The sequence below is a fragment of the Electrona antarctica genome (genome assembly GCF_951216825.1).
Source record: "Electrona antarctica genome assembly, chromosome: 23".
NCBI lineage: Eukaryota > Metazoa > Chordata > Actinopteri > Myctophiformes > Myctophidae > Electrona > Electrona antarctica.
Window position 1 is genome coordinate 30,651,987 of NC_136804.1, and position 17,673 is coordinate 30,669,659.

Consider the following 17,673-nt stretch of genomic DNA (forward strand, 5'->3'; position numbering starts at 1 on the left):
TGTAACAAAGGATTAATAATATAGTTTCTCTGTTGTTAGAAAGTTATAACTAATTACTATTGTGCACCTTAACCCATTTTGGGCGGGAACCCCTTTGTGTTTTAAACATGTTATAATTTAGCTATTGAAAAATAGCAGATCTACAAGCTCGTAGCGGGCCACCGAGTGCCGCGCTACGAGCTTGTAGGTCTGCTATTTTTGAAAAATCGTGAAAATGTGCCTCAAATTTGGAATATATTTTTTCAGAACAAACGTTTTTAACTCAAATCTTTGCTTCTTGGGAGGTCCCTGGAACAACATATTTTCAGATGGGGGTCGGAGGCCAATTACAGATCATTTTTGGGGTCCTTGACATGAAATATTGAGTGATATAGGCCTAGAAACATGTCAGGATGTAGAAGACATTTTTTTCAGGCCTAAATGGGTTAAGTCTTGCTGCACCTTCGGGGTGTTGTGGTTCTGTTCCATTATACAGTCAATATGATATTCCATACTGTTGCTGTCGGGAGGAAACCTCATAACTCCATTTTTGAGGTTTTTTTGTGGCATAAATCAGTGCTATTGAACACCCTTTACGTCTGTGTGTTGTTTCATAAATCAGTGCTAATGAACACCCTTTACGTCTGTGTGTTGTTTCATAAATCAGTGCTATTGAACACCCTTTACGTCTGTGTGTTGTTTCGAAAATGTTGAACCAATGGAAAGTAGTAAAAAGTGCTTTGGACAAAACCTCTTAACTCCATTGGACCCTAAAACTGTCTGCTAAAACAACTAACTCCACCACCTCTCCCCCTCTCAAACTGTCTGCTAAAGCAGCTAACTCCTAGCCTGGGTAAACCCACTCCCCCTGCTGGACAACATTTCATTCTGCCATGAGGGTTGCAAATCTGGCGAGGGGGAGGGGTTTACCTAACCTGACTCCGCCAGATGGGGCAGCAGAGAGTACACTGGGTTCCCCCTCCTGCTCGGAGCAGGAGTGTACTCTCTGCTGCCCCATCTGGCGGAGTCAGGTTAGGGTTTACCCAGGCTAGCTAACTCCACCTTTCCCCCTCTCATGGAAGTAATTGACAGTATATAAAGTCACAACACCAACTTTGATGAGGCCGTATTGCTTTGTTTTAAAAAATAAAGGTTTTCTTAATTTCCTGAAAAATGTATATTTTTCATTTCCTGAAAAATGATTATTTTTTTAACTTTATTTACCCAGGGAAGTAGCTGAGCACATGTGCTCATTTTCACACACACACACACACACACACACACACACACACACACACACACACACACACACACACACACACACACACACACACACACACACACACACACACACACACACACACACACACACACACACACACACACACACACACACACACACACACACACACACACACACACACACACACACACACACACACACACACACACACACACACACACAAAAAAAACCTGGGAGCTGACCAGTACAACCACAGTCTTATACTGTTGGCCACTAAGCAGCTCCAGGGGGAGCAGTTGGGGGTTCAGTGCCTTGCTCAAAGGCACTTCAGCGGTGTTGGGTGAGTGATGACAATCACTTCCTCACACAGACTTTTCCCACCCGTCCGGGGAATCGAACCGGCAACCTTTTGGCAACAAGGGCGCTCCTCTAACCCTTAGGCCACCGCTGCCCCGAGTTATCAGGTTTCCTCCCGACAGCAGAGATATAGTATTTGTGACCACGATGAAAACAGTCCTAATACTAACCCATGTTAACGTTAATTTGCTTAACTCCATTGTAATTCATCACAGAGGTACTGTATTAAATTAAAAAACAATACTAAAAAAAAGGTTGTCTCTTGTCTCTGAAATGTAAATGTGCTTTTAATCAATACATTTCAAATATAACAGGGTATTCAACATTGTGACAACAAATATATAGTTATACCAGTAAGACTTCTTAAAGGTCAAGGCGAGAAGCGACCGCAGGGCTGAGACACTCTATCGGGTCTCAGCGGTATTTAAATGTCCCGAAACATTTATCAAATATCGTCCGCAAATGGAACAGTATAAGTACAACGAAAGCATGAGAACTCATAGTTATATATAATATAACAGCATTGTGACGACACATATATAGTTATATAAGATAACAGCATATACAGTATATAATAGACCATCGGTGCTTCTCAAAGTCTTTGTCTCTCAGGGCACGACTCAGTTGGAGAGAAGTGGATTCGGTGGATGTTTATTGGAGGTGCCGTGCGCCCTCGCGGTCCATTTGGTTCCATTTGAACCAACTGGACGTCTGGACCCAATGCACATCACACTGTGCGTGCGTGTGTGTGTGTGTGTGTGTGTGCATGTTTCTTTGACGTATGAAAAAATCTCTTTAAAGTCATTAAATTGTCATTCACTGTCATCTGGGGAGGTGGGGGGGAGGCACCCACTGGCCTAGCGGGGAGGTGGGGGGGAGGCACCCACTGGCCTAGCGGGGAGGTGGGGGGGAGGCACCCACTGGCCTAGCGGGGAGGTGGGGGGGAGGCACCCACTGGCCTAGCGGGGAGGTGGGGGGGAGGCACCCACTGGCCTAGCGGGGAGGGGGGGGGGAGGCACCCACTGGCCTAGCGGGGAGGGGGGGGGAGGCACCCACTGGCCTAGCGGGGAGGGGGGGGGAGGCACCCACTGGCCTAGCGGGGAGGTGGGGGGGAGGCACCTACTGGCCTAGCGGGGAGGTGGGGGGGAGGCACCCACTGGCCTAGCGGGGAGGTGGGGGGGAGGCACCTACTGGCCTAGCGGGGAGGTGGGGGGGGGAGGCACCCACTGGCCTAGCGGGGAGGGGGGGGGAGGCACCCACTGGCCTAGCGGGGAGGGGGGGGGGAGGCACCCACTGGCCTAGTGGGGAGGTGGGGGGGAGGCACCCACTGGCCTAGCGGGGAGGGGGGGGGGGGGAGGCACCCACTGGCCTAGCGGGGAGGTGGGGGGGGGAGGCACCCACTGGCCTAGCGGGGAGGTGGGGGGGAGGGACCCACTGGCCTAGCGGGGAGGTGGGGGGGAGGCACCCACTGGCCTAGCGGGGAGGGGGGGGGGGGAGGCACCCACTGGCCTAGTGGTCCAGGCGCATCATGCCACATATAGACTCTGGCCTGACAGCGCGCTGCGTGTTCGAGTCCCGTTCATGACGACCTTTGCTGCGTGTCTCTCCCCTTCTCTCTCTCTCTCCCTCTCTCTCTCTTTCCTGTCCGTCTTCACTAATAATAATAATAATCAATAAAGGACAAAGCCAAAAACTAATCTTAAGAAAAAACATGTTGGGTCTCGACCCACAGGTTGAGAACCACTGTGCTACTTTTACATGTCAACGACCCCAGATGACCCTAACAGTGACCCCAGATGACCCTAACGGTGACCCAAGATGACCCTAACGGTGACCCAAGATGACCCTAACGGTGACCCCAGATGACCCTAACAGTGACCCGATGGAAACCAAAACATATTGATTATGTAAACACCCCCCCCCACCACCACACCTGTTCCTGATTATTACATTATGATACAACACACTGTCTGTCTGTCCTCACAGCCTGTCTGTCTGTCCTCACAGCCTGTCTGTCTGTCCTCACAGCCTGTCTGCAGTCCTCACAGCCTGTCTGTCCTCACAGCCTGTCTGTCTGTCCTCACAGCCTGTCTGTCCTCACACAGAGACACAGAGGAGTTATCAGCAACATAGAACCCAGCGTATAGAGGTTCAGTGAATGAGTTCTGGACGGTGTACAGGTGTGTCAGAGTGTCCTCTAACACTCTGTAGAAGGACAGAGTCCCAGCGGGACGGTCCAGATACACTGCTACTCTGTTGGAGCCAGAGGGACGGATAGGAAGGTAAGTGACCTTACTATTGTGCATGACACAGTAAGCGTTACCATGGTGACCATCTCTACAGTACAGACTCCAGGAATGTTTATTCCTTCCAAGCCAACAGTCCCGACCCTCTCCTTTCCTACTGATGTCTCTGTCAGTCACTCCTATCTGAACCACTCCACTGAACTCCATCTCACTGTAGCAGTGTTCATCCAGCCTCTCTGAACTCAGAACCTGAGGCCAGAACTCAAACCTGTCAGGATGATCAGGATATGAATGATCCTGATCATCCCGTGTCACCTTCCTGTTGTTCTCAGACAGAGAGAGGTTTCTGTTTGTTGTGTTTGTGTCCAGTGTGAGACTCTGGAAATCTGATGAGAAAACAACACAGTAAACATTAAATACATCATTCACTGAATGATACGCAGTCGTAGCCTGGCTAATAAGCCAGACTCAAATCACACTGTCAATTTTTTTTTGCCAACGGCTGATTCGGTCTGGTTTATTAGCCAGGCTAACGCAGGCACGCATGTGTGTGCCTGCGCACACGCGCACACACGCACACGCACACACACACACACACACACACACACACACACACACACACACACACACACACACACACAACTTAAAAAAGCAGCAGATGTACAAGTTTGCAGCACGGCACACAGTGATGCGCTGTGAGCTTGTAGATCTGCTATTTTTAAATAGCCAACGTATAGAATATGGATAAAGTGTTTAAGATGAGTGTGATGCTGAATTAACACATTTAGCTGGGGACCCCCTGGAACCCCCTCAAGGACCCCTGGAACCCCCCCAAGGACCCCTGGAAGGCTGGAACCCCTCCAAGGACCCCTGGAGGGGTTCCAAGGAGGGTCCCTGGAGGGTCCGAGGATAGATCCCTGAGAAATTAAGACCTGAGACCAGATTCTACAAAAACGAAAAGTTTGTTTCTATATCAGTTTCACGTATGTAATTGGCCACATTGGTTCATCTGAACATATGTTGTACCAGGGACCCGCCCAGAAGCAAATATGAGTTAGAATTGTTTGCTGTGAAAGAATATATATATATATTCAAAGATTTGCACGCATTTTCAAGTACAAAAGAAACAAATAGCAGATCTACAAGCTCGTAGAGTGCTGCGCTACAAGCTTGTATATGTGCTAAAGTTTAATAATGGCTAAAGTGGTTAAAACTAAAGCTAGTGACACAGATGTGTTCATGACAGACAGACAGGCGTACAGACAGGCGTACAGACAGGCGTACAGACAGACAGGCGTACAGACAGACAGGCGTACAGACAGACAGGCGTACAGACAGACAGACGTACAGACGTACAGACAGACAGACAGACAGACAGACAGACTCACATGTTGTAAGGAGTTGAGGTTTAGTCCAGTGTTCTCCTCCATGATTCACACTGTAGGAAGTAGAACAACAATGAATCAAGTCAAAACCTCTGCTGCTTAATGTCTCACACCGGCCTGTTTTAGTCCCACCAAATATTTACTAAACACATTTTGTCATCATTCTAGTCGACTCACTGACCAACATGGACACAGTCCTATAGTCGACTCACTGACCAACATGGACACAGTCCTATAGTCGACTCACTGACCAACATGGACACAGTCCTATAGTCGACTCACTGACCAACATGGACACAGTCCTATAGTCTACTGACCAACATGGACACAGTCCTATAGTCTACTGACCAACATGGACACAGTCCTATAGTCTACTGACCAACATGGACAGTCCTATAGTCTACTGACCAACATGGACACAGTCCTATAGTCTACTGACCAACATGGACACAGTCCTATAGTCTACTGACCAACATGGACACAGTCCTATAGTCTACTGACCAACATGGACACAGTCCTATAGTCGACTCACTGACCAACATGGACACAGTCCTATAGTCTACTGACCAACATGGACACAGTCCTATAGTCGACTCACTGACCAACATGGACACAGTCCTATAGTCGACTCACTGACCAACATGGACACAGTCCTATAGTCTACTGACCAACATGGACACAGTCCTATAGTCTACTGACCAACATGGACACAGTCCTATAGTCGACTCACTGACCAACATGGACACAGTCCTATAGTCGACTCACTGACCAACATGGACACAGTCCTATAGTCTACTGACCAACATGGACACAGTCCTATAGTCGACTCACTGACCAACATGGACACAGTCCTATAGTCGACTCACTGACCAACATGGACACAGTCCTATAGTCGACTCACTGACCAACATGGACACAGTCCTATAGTCTACTGACCAACATGGACACAGTCCTATAGTCTACTGACCAACATGGACACAGTCCTATAGTCGACTCACTTGACAGTCTCCAGAGCAGCAGACAGCTCCTTCAGAGCAGAGTCTCCTAAGTGGCTGAAGTTCAAGTCCAGCTGTTTCAGCTGGGAGGAGGGGTTGGAGGTCACAGCTGAAGCCAGAGAAGAACAGCCTTCCTCTGTGACTCCACAGCCTGACAACCTGCAGAGAAATACACATTTAACAAAGTGCTGTTGATGTTCAAGTAGAGATCCACACAGAGAGAACACACATTATTTACCCCAGGATCTGCAGTCCACACTGTGGACTCTTCAGTAACGCAGAGAGCTGGAGCAGTTGTGATTCCTGCAGGCAGATGAAACTGAGGTCCAATTCTCTCAGATGGAGAAGATTAGAGCTGAGAGCTGAGAGCAGAACTTCAAATCCTGCCTGTGTGAAGGTACAGCCAGCAAGTCTGCAATTACACATGAAATATATCTGGATTGAATATCACAGTTTTGGGGGTGTGTGTGTATGTGTATGTGTATGTGTGTGTGTGTGTGTGCGCGTGCGCGTCAACATGGCTCTACATACTGTAATAACTGTACCTGTACCTGAACTGTTAGTTCACATATTGTAGTTACTGTACCGTAGCATTGATAATTCCCTAGCAGCCATGATGGATCATATATTGTAGTTACTGTACCGTAGCATTGATAATTCCCTAGCAGCCATGATGGATCATATATTGTAGTTACTGTACCGTAGCATTGATGATAATTCTCTAGCAGCCATGATGGATCACATATTGTAGTTACTGTACCGTAGCATTGATAATTCCATAGCAGCCATGATGGATCACATATTGTAGTTACTGTACCGTAGCATTGATAATGATAATTCCCTAGCAGCCATGATGGATCATATATTGTAGTTACTGTACCGTAGCATTGATAATGATAATTCCCTAGCAGCCATGATGGATCACATATTGTAGTTACTGTACCGTAGCATTGATAATTCCCTAGCAGCCATGATGGATCACATATTGTAGTTACTGTACCGTAGCATTGATAATGATAATTCCCTAGCAGCCATGATGGATCACATATTGTAGTTACTGTACAGTAGCATTGATAATGATAATTCTCTAGCAGCCATGATGGATCACATATTGTAGTTACTGTACCGTAGCATTGATAATCATAATTCCCTAGCAGCCATGATGGATCACATATTGTAGTTACTGTACCGTAGCATTGATAATGATAATTCCCTAGCAGCCATGATGGATCACATATTGTAGTTACTGTACCGTAGCATTGATAATGATAATTCCCTAGCAGCCATGATGGATCACATATTGTAGTTACTGTACCGTAGCATTGTGATGTGTGAACTAGACAACACAAACTCTGACCATAATATTATTCTAATCGGTGTGGGATACCATGATGTCAACTTTATTCACACTCTTATTGTTAGAATCAAACAATAAATAATAAAACAGAACTAATGTAAATAATAATGTGACCTAAGTATCTCCAGTTGACAGTTTGGACTCTTCAATGCTGCAGAGAGCAGGTCCATGGATGGATCCGTTATGTCATTATAACTGATGTCCAATTCTCTTAGATGTGAAGGATTAGAGCTGAGAGCTGAACACACAATCTCATATTCTGGCTTTTGGAGTTGACAGCCAACAAGTCTGAAAATGTAGATTATGTAAAATCAGTGATTATCAACACAGATTAGATCAAGTTCATGTTCAAGGAAATGAACTATAAATGTAAATTTTGTACAATCTAGTCATAAAAGAACAGGGAACCAGAAAACATAAAAGTGAAAGACAGATAATCTGTATTAATACTACACTGTGACACACACACACACACACACACACACACACACACACACACACACACACACACACACACACACACACACACACACACACACACACACACACACACACACACACACACACACACACACACACACACACACACACAATTATTAGGTGTTTGATAGGTGTGATGGTACATTGATTCTATTCTAATAGGTTTTCTATTCACATGACTACTAACCGAGCCTTTCTGCAGTTCCTCACAGCTGGAACCAGACTTAATCTCCCCCATGGTGATAGTGATAGTGTGTCGTATTGGTGCAGGTCCAACTCCTCCAGAACCTCCTCTGACGTCAGTAGCATGAAGGCCAGAGCTGAACACTGGCTCTCAGACAGTTGTGTCTTTGATCTGTCAGCTGACTTCAGGTACTGTTGGATCTCCTGATGTACTGAGTGGTCGTTCATCTCCATCAGACAGTGGAAGATGTTGATGAATCTGTCAGGAGAGAGACTCTCATCCTCATTTTTCATCTCCTTCAGGTTGTTGATGACTCTCTGGATGCTCTCTGGACTGTTCTCTGTCTCACCCAGCAGGCCTCCTAACAGACTCTGGTTGGACTGCAGTGAGAGGCCATGAAGGAAGCGGACAAAGAGGTCCAGGTGGCCGTTCTTACTCTTCATGGCTTTTTCGATGGCTCTCTGCAGGAAGTTCTCCAAGGAACTGACATCAACTCCCAGGAATGTCTTCAGTACCTTCATGTTCCTCTGTGTGAAACAGTGGAACAGGTAGACTGCAGCCAGGAACTCCTGGATGCTCAGATGAACAAAGCTGTAGACCTTTCTCTGAGATTGCACAGTCTCTTCTTTGAAGATCTCTGTGCACACTCCCGAGTACAGCGCGGCGTCGTTCACATCGAGACCACACTCTTCCAGATCTTCTTGGTAGAACATGACGCTGCCTTTCTCCAGATGTTCAAACGCCAGCCTGGCCAGCTTTAGAAGAACAGTCCTGTCAGTCTCCCTTTTTCTTTTTTCTCTAATTCTGTCTTTTTTGTTTCTTTTCTTTTCTTTTCTTTTAACCTCCTGAGTCTCGCCATACTTCATCTTTTTCCTCTTCATCTGGAGCGACACAAAGTGGCTGAACATCCCGGTCAGGTTCTTGGGCAGCTGTCCTGTCTCGTCTGTCTTCACCAGGTCCTCCACAACGGTAGCGGTCATCCAACAGAAGACTGGGATGTGACACATGATGTGGATGCTCTTTGATGTCTTCACGTGTGAGATGATGGTGCTGGCCAGCTCCTCATCATCACTGAACATCTTCCTGAAGAACTCCTCCTTCTGGGGGTCTGTGAACCCTCGTATTTCTGTCACCATGTCAACGCATGCAGGAGGGATCTGATTGGCTGCTGCAGGTCTGGTGGTTATCCAGAGGAGAGCAGAGGGGAGCAGATTCCCCTTGATGAGGTTCGTCAGCAGCACGCCCACCGATGATGTCACCGTGACATCAGAGACGACGTCATTGTTGTCGAAGACGTCAGAATCGACGTCAATGTTCTCGAATTTCAGCGGAAACCTGCTTTCATCAAGACCATCGAAGATGAAGCCAACTTTCCAGGCAGCGAGCTGCTCTGCTGTGACCTTCTTTAACGTTGGATGGAAAACATGGATCAGTGAGAGAAGACTGTGCTGCTCATCTCGGACCAAGTTCAGCTCCCGGAATGAGAAGGGAACCAGGAGAATGATGTCTTGGTTCTCCAAACCTCTTGCCCAGTCCAGAGCGAACTTACGCACAGAGAATGTCTTTCCGATGCCAGCGATGCCATTGGTCAGAACTCTGCTGCTGGGTGTGTCTCTGCCAGGGAGGAGGGTCTTAAAGATGGCACGGCACTTGATTAGGACGTCATGGAGGGTCTTCATGTTGGAGGCGGTCTCAAGCTGCCACACCTCATGTTGCTGATTAACCCCTTCACTCCCTCCCGCTGATAGGTGGAGGTCTGTGTAGATGCTGGAGAGTGAGGGGACTTCAGTGACGTATGTCACACCATCAAGACTGTCCAAAGTGACCTTATAGACCTTTAAATCCTCCTGCAGACTGACATCTGATATGAGAAGACAATTAATACATGTTAAACATTATGCTTCATTTATAATACATACATTGAACATACCATGTAATAAAAACTATGTATTAAATATCCTCCAGAAAATCTAACTTTGTAAAAGAAAAAAAAAAAAAAAAGTCTAAAATAAATAACATTGGATCATTTGTTTTAGTCTAAATGTATATGTTTATCATCAGTATTTGGATATACAGGAATACAACAAGTATATTTAATCTGATGAGCCTGCTGCCATTTCAACATTTCATTAATTGATATTAAATGTTAATGAGTGTAAAATGTTGTCCAGTCTTACTGTGTCCAGATGTGGTTTGACTCAATGTCTTCTGTCCAGGTGAGGTCGTGAATGTCTCTCTGTTGAGATGAAGACAATAGATAGTATAAGGTGTAAATTAAGTGCGGAAAGGAGCGTATTAACGGTGCCGGAGATTAGCTGTACACAGACGGACGAACGGACACACATGGACACACGGACACACATGACTATAGAGATACTGTGAAACGATTTGCGGGATTTTTGGACAAAATATGGAGGAGTAAAATAAAAAAATGTGTTTTACAAAAGTCGGCCTCCTGGTGGCGCTATAACAGGCCGTTCTGGAAATTTTGGGTCAGAGGTTCATCGTTGGCATCAAGGAAGTGTGTGTGCAAAATTTGGCATCGACCGGTTTAACGGTGCCGGAGATTAGCTGTACACAGACGGACGGACGGACACACACACGGAGTGCAAAACATACTCTCTCCCCATGCCTTCGGCCTGGTGGAGACAATTAATTGAAACCAATGTTGGGCAAATTAAGCTACATGTAGCTGACCCAACACTGGCGACAGGTTATTGATAATTAGGCTCTAATAAACAAACATTAAAGTCCATAGACTTGTTTGCCACACAACGTAATTTCAGAAAGCCATGCATTGGGAGGGGCTAGCACCCCCTAGAGATCCTCAACAGTTGAGAAATGGAGATGTGTAGCTGGATTGTGTCTGACGGCAACGTTACGTACAATCCATCAGAATATTTCAGTCTGACGCAACAGGTCGTCTCGCAAAACCAGAGTACAGTGTGGATCAAATATCAATCAAAATTCTGTCAAAAACATTCTTAATGTACTGTTTAGCTGTGAAATTACATTGTTTCTTTGTTTGTTTGTTTTATTGTTGTATATTGTACAGGAGAATTCACATACTTAGCCTGTGGAGGTCCAGGTTCATTAGTGAAGTTAATAGGCTTTCCCATAGACTTGTCACTCTTCACAGACAGAAGGCTGGGTGTTGGAGACTCTGCTCTGTGGTGGACACTTCTGGAATCATACAATTATCATGTGAATGGATATTTCAAGATTCCATATTTTCACATCACATTATACAAGTATAAGACTTGGGATTCATAACAGCAACAAGAAAAACAGCAGAAAATATGAACAGAATAAACTAGATAAAGTGCCCCTCTGGGCACAGGTCTCCACTAGGGCAGGTCAGGTAGTGGCCTCCTGGTGGCACTATAACAGGCCGTTCTGGAAAATTTGGCATAGAGGTTCATCGTTGGCATCAAGGGAGTGTGTGTGCAAAGTTTGGCATCGACTGGGTTAACGGTGCCAGAGATTAGCCTTCGGCCTGGTGGAGACAATTAATTAAAACCAGTGTTGGGCAAGTTAAGCTACATTTGGCTGGCCCAACACTGGCAACAGGTTATTGATAATAGTCTCTAATACACAAACATTAAAGTCCATAGACTTGGTTGCCACATGACATGTTTCAGAAAGCCATGCATTGGAGGGGCTAGCGCCCTATAGCGATCCTCAACAGTTGAGAAATTAAGATGCGTAGCTGGGTTGTGTCTGACGGCAACGTTACGTACAATCCATCAGCATATTTCAGTCTGGCGCAACAGGTCGACTCGCAAAACCAGAGTACAAAGTGTGGATCAAATATCAATCAATATTCTGTCAAAAACATTCTTAATGTACTGTTTAGCTGTGAAATTACATTGTTTCTTTGTTTGTTTGTTTTATTGTTGTATATTGTACAGGAGAATTCACATACTTAGCCTGTGGAGGTCCAGGTTCATTAGTGAAGTTAATAGGCTTTCCCATAGACTTGTCACTCTTCACAGACAGAAGGCTGGGTGTTGGAGACTCTGCTCTGTGGTGGACACTTCTGGAATCATACAATTATCATGTGAATGGATATTTCAAGATTCCATATTTTCACATCACATTATACAAGTATAAGACTTGGGATTCATAGCAGCAACAAGAAAAACAGCAGAAAATATGAACAGGATAAACTAGATAAAGTGCCCCTCTGGGCACAGGTCTCCACTAGGGCAGGTCAGGTAGTGGCCTCCTGGTGGCGCTATAATAGGCGAATGTGAAAAAGGTGCCATTTCTTCTTACGCCTTGGATGGCAATTGGATGACTTGAGGCATTTGTTTTTTACAAAAATGTGTTTTGCAAAAATCCACCTGTTGGTGTCGCTATAACAGGCCAATGTGAAAAGGGTGGGATATATTCCTCAGCCTAGTAGGAACGTTTGTGAAAGATTTCACCTAAATTGCACGCTGCGTTCATGATTTGAGGCTTTTTGTTAAAAATGGGCCAATCCTGCAAATTTTGAAAGCCAATGTTAGCCAATTAGGATGCAATATGAAATATCGGACAGATCTGTCTTGAGCACATGACTATAGAGATAGTGTGTAACGATTTGCAGGATTTTTAGACAAAATATGGAGGAGTAAAATAAAAATAAAGGTATTACAAAAGTCGGCCTCCTGGTGGTGCTATAACAGGCGGTTCTGGAAAATTTGGCATAGAGGTTCATCGTTGGCATCAAGGGAGTGTGTGTGCAAAGTTTGGCATCGACTGGGTTAACGGTGCCAGAGATTAGCGGACGGACACACGGACACACACACACGGACAGTCGGACACACGGACGGCGTGCTAAACATACTCTCTCCCCATGCCTTCGGCCTGGTGGAGACAATTATTAAAACCAGTGTTGGGCAAGTTAAGCTACATTTGGCTGGCCCAACACTGGCAACAGGTTATTGATAATAGTCTCTAATAAACAAACATTAAAGTCCATAGACTTGGTTGCCACATGACATGTTTCAGAAAGCCATGCATTGGAGGGGCTAGCGCCCCCTAGCGATCCTCAACAGTTGAGAAATTAAGATGTGTAGCTGGGTTGTGTCTGACGGCAACGTTACGTACAATCCATCAGCATATTTCAGTCTGGCGCAACAGGTCGACTCGCAAAACCAGAGTACAAAGTGTGGATCAAATATCAATCAATATCCTGTCAAAAACATCCTTAATGTACTGTTTAGCTGTGAAATGACATTGTTTCTTTGTTTGCTTGTTTTATTGTTGTATATTGTACAGGAGAATTCACATACTTAGCCTGTGGAGGTCCAGGTTCATTAGTGAAGTTAATAGGCTTTCCCATAGACTTGTCACTCTTCACAGACAGAAGGCTGGGTGTTGGAGACACTGCTCTGTGGTGGACACTTCTGGAATCATACAATTATCATGTGAATGGATATTTCAAGATTCCATATTTTCACATCACATTATACAAGTATAAGAATTGGGATTCATAGCAGCAACAAGAAAAACAGCAGAAAATATGAACAGGATAAACTAGATAAAGTGCCCCTCTGGGCACAGGTCTCCACTAGGGCAGGTCAGGTAGTGGCCTCCTGGTGGCACTATAACAGGCCGTTCTGGAAAATTTGGCATAGAGGTTCATCGTTGGCATCAAGGGAGTGTGTGTGCAAAGTTTGGCATCGACTGGGTTAACGGTGCCAGAGATTAGCCTTCGGCCTGGTGGAGACAATTAATTAAAACCAGTGTTGGGCAAGTTAAGCTACATTTGGCTGGCCCAACACTGGCAACAGGTTATTGATAATAGTCTCTAATACACAAACATTAAAGTCCATAGACTTGGTTGCCACATGACATGTTTCAGAAAGCCATGCATTGGAGGGGCTAGCGCCCTATAGCGATCCTCAACAGTTAATAGGCTTTCCCATAGACTTGTCACTCTTCACAGACAGAAGGCTGGGTGTTGGAGACTCTGCTCTGTGGTGGACACTTCTGGAATCATACAATTATCATGTGAATGGATATTTCAAGATTCCATATTTTCACATCACATTATACAAGTATAAGACTTGGGATTCATAGCAGCAACAAGAAAAACAGCAGAAAATATGAACAGGATAAACTAGATAAAGTGCCCCTCTGGGCACAGGTCTCCACTAGGGCAGGTCAGGTAGTGGCCTCCTGGTGGCGCTATAATAGGCGAATGTGAAAAAGGTGCCATTTCTTCTTACGCCTTGGATGGCAATTGGATGACTTGAGGCATTTGTTTTTTACAAAAATGTGTTTTGCAAAAATCCACCTGTTGGTGTCGCTATAACAGGCCAATGTGAAAAGGGTGGGATATATTCCTCAGCCTAGTAGGAACGTTTGTGAAAGATTTCACCTAAATTGCACGCTGCGTTCATGATTTGAGGCTTTTTGTTAAAAATGGGCCAATCCTGCAAATTTTGAAAGCCAATGTTAGCCAATTAGGATGCAATATGAAATATCGGACAGATCTGTCTTGAGCACATGACTATAGAGATAGTGTGTAACGATTTGCAGGATTTTTAGACAAAATATGGAGGAGTAAAATAAAAATAAAGGTATTACAAAAGTCGGCCTCCTGGTGGTGCTATAACAGGCGGTTCTGGAAAGTTTGGCATAGAGGTTCATCGTTGGCATCAAGGGAGTGTGTGTGCAAAGTTTGGCATCGACTGGGTTAACGGTGCCAGAGATTAGCGGACGGACACACGGACACACACACACGGACAGTCGGACACACGGACGGCGTGCTAAACATACTCTCTCCCCATGCCTTCGGCCTGGTGGAGACAATTATTAAAACCAGTGTTGGGCAAGTTAAGCTACATTTGGCTGGCCCAACACTGGCAACAGGTTATTGATAATAGTCTCTAATAAACAAACATTAAAGTCCATAGACTTGGTTGCCACATGACATGTTTCAGAAAGCCATGCATTGGAGGGGCTAGCGCCCCCTAGCGATCCTCAACAGTTGAGAAATTAAGATGTGTAGCTGGGTTGTGTCTGACGGCAACGTTACGTACAATCCATCAGCATATTTCAGTCTGGCGCAACAGGTCGACTCGCAAAACCAGAGTACAAAGTGTGGATCAAATATCAATCAATATCCTGTCAAAAACATCCTTAATGTACTGTTTAGCTGTGAAATGACATTGTTTCTTTGTTTGCTTGTTTTATTGTTGTATATTGTACAGGAGAATTCACATACTTAGCCTGTGGAGGTCCAGGTTCATTAGTGAAGTTAATAGGCTTTCCCATAGACTTGTCACTCTTCACAGACAGAAGGCTGGGTGTTGGAGACACTGCTCTGTGGTGGACACTTCTGGAATCATACAATTATCATGTGAATGGATATTTCAAGATTCCATATTTTCACATCACATTATACAAGTATAAGAATTGGGATTCATAGCAGCAACAAGAAAAACAGCAGAAAATATGAACAGGATAAACTAGATAAAGTGCCCCTCTGGGCACAGGTCTCCACTAGGGCAGGTCAGGTAGTGGCCTCCTGGTGGCACTATAACAGGCCGTTCTGGAAAATTTGGCATAGAGGTTCATCGTTGGCATCAAGGGAGTGTGTGTGCAAAGTTTGGCATCGACTGGGTTAACGGTGCCAGAGATTAGCCTTCGGCCTGGTGGAGACAATTAATTAAAACCAGTGTTGGGCAAGTTAAGCTACATTTGGCTGGCCCAACACTGGCAACAGGTTATTGATAATAGTCTCTAATACACAAACATTAAAGTCCATAGACTTGGTTGCCACATGACATGTTTCAGAAAGCCATGCATTGGAGGGGCTAGCGCCCTATAGCGATCCTCAACAGTTAATAGGCTTTCCCATAGACTTGTCACTCTTCACAGACAGAAGGCTGGGTGTTGGAGACTCTGCTCTGTGGTGGACACTTCTGGAATCATACAATTATCATGTGAATGGATATTTCAAGATTCCATATTTTCACATCACATTATACAAGTATAAGACTTGGGATTCATAGCAGCAACAAGAAAAACAGCAGAAAATATGAACAGGATAAACTAGATAAAGTGCCCCTCTGGGCACAGGTCTCCACTAGGGCAGGTCAGGTAGTGGCCTCCTGGTGGCGCTATAATAGGCGAATGTGAAAAAGGTGCCATTTCTTCTTACGCCTTGGATGGCAATTGGATGACTTGAGGCATTTGTTTTTTACAAAAATGTGTTTTGCAAAAATCCACCTGTTGGTGTCGCTATAACAGGCCAATGTGAAAAGGGTGGGATATATTCCTCAGCCTAGTAGGAACGTTTGTGAAAGATTTCACCTAAATTGCACGCTGCGTTCATGATTTGAGGCTTTTTGTTAAAAATGGGCCAATCCTGCAAATTTTGAAAGCCAATGTTAGCCAATTAGGATGCAATATGAAATATCGGACAGATCTGTCTTGAGCACATGACTATAGAGATAGTGTGTAACGATTTGCAGGATTTTTAGACAAAATATGGAGGAGTAAAATAAAAATAAAGGTATTACAAAAGTCGGCCTCCTGGTGGTGCTATAACAGGCGGTTCTGGAAAATTTGGCATAGAGGTTCATCGTTGGCATCAAGGGAGTGTGTGTGCAAAGTTTGGCATCGACTGGGTTAACGCTGCCAGAGATTAGCGGACGGACACACGGACACACACACACGGACAGTCGGACACACGGACGGCGTGCTAAACATACTCTCTCCCCATGCCTTCGGCCTGGTGGAGACAATTATTAAAACCAGTGTTGGGCAAGTTAAGCTACATTTGGCTGGCCCAACACTGGCAACAGGTTATTGATAATAGTCTCTAATAAACAAACATTAAAGTCCATAGACTTGGTTGCCACATGACATGTTTCAGAAAGCCATGCATTGGAGGGGCTAGCGCCCCCTAGCGATCCTCAACAGTTGAGAAATTAAGATGTGTAGCTGGGTTGTGTCTGACGGCAACGTTACGTACAATCCATCAGCATATTTCAGTCTGGCGCAACAGGTCGACTCGCAAAACCAGAGTACAAAGTGTGGATCAAATATCAATCAATATCCTGTCAAAAACATCCTTAATGTACTGTTTAGCTGTGAAATGACATTGTTTCTTTGTTTGCTTGTTTTATTGTTGTATATTGTACAGGAGAATTCACATACTTAGCCTGTGGAGGTCCAGGTTCATTAGTGAAGTTAATAGGCTTTCCCATAGACTTGTCACTCTTCACAGACAGAAGGCTGGGTGTTGGAGACACTGCTCTGTGGTGGACACTTCTGGAATCATACAATTATCATGTGAATGGATATTTCAAGATTCCATATTTTCACATCACATTATACAAGTATAAGAATTGGGATTCATAGCAGCAACAAGAAAAACAGCAGAAAATATGAACAGGATAAACTAGATAAAGTGCCCCTCTGGGCACAGGTCTCCACTAGGGCAGG

The 17,673-nt window shown here is 45.0% G+C and overlaps 2 protein-coding genes across 2 annotated transcripts in view; both read right to left on the minus strand.

Annotated features, from left to right (window-relative positions):
• Positions 1 to 13,547, minus strand: part of LOC306916041 (uncharacterized protein) — a 49,999-nt gene extending 36,452 nt beyond the window's left edge. Inside the window, exons 1-3 of the mRNA XM_079493740.1 lie at positions 13,506 to 13,547; positions 12,152 to 12,265; positions 11,296 to 11,409 (exon numbers count right to left, since the gene is read on the minus strand). Coding sequence (XP_079349866.1) covers positions 11,296 to 11,409; positions 12,152 to 12,201 — 164 coding nt within the window. The 5' untranslated portion in view covers positions 12,202 to 12,265; positions 13,506 to 13,547. The remainder of the gene's footprint in view (positions 1 to 11,295; positions 11,410 to 12,151; positions 12,266 to 13,505) is intronic.
• LOC306916042 (protein NLRC3-like) overlaps positions 1 to 17,673 on the minus strand; it is a 67,460-nt gene that overhangs the window by 36,991 nt on the left and 12,796 nt on the right. The window contains exons 2-9 of the mRNA XM_079493742.1: positions 10,404 to 10,436; positions 8,230 to 10,087; positions 7,677 to 7,850; positions 6,444 to 6,617; positions 6,209 to 6,364; positions 5,214 to 5,263; positions 3,646 to 4,211; positions 3,547 to 3,612 (exon numbers count right to left, since the gene is read on the minus strand). Of these exons, the coding sequence (XP_079349868.1) occupies positions 3,547 to 3,612; positions 3,646 to 4,211; positions 5,214 to 5,263; positions 6,209 to 6,364; positions 6,444 to 6,617; positions 7,677 to 7,850; positions 8,230 to 10,087; positions 10,404 to 10,436 (3,077 nt within the window). The remainder of the gene's footprint in view (positions 1 to 3,546; positions 3,613 to 3,645; positions 4,212 to 5,213; positions 5,264 to 6,208; positions 6,365 to 6,443; positions 6,618 to 7,676; positions 7,851 to 8,229; positions 10,088 to 10,403; positions 10,437 to 17,673) is intronic.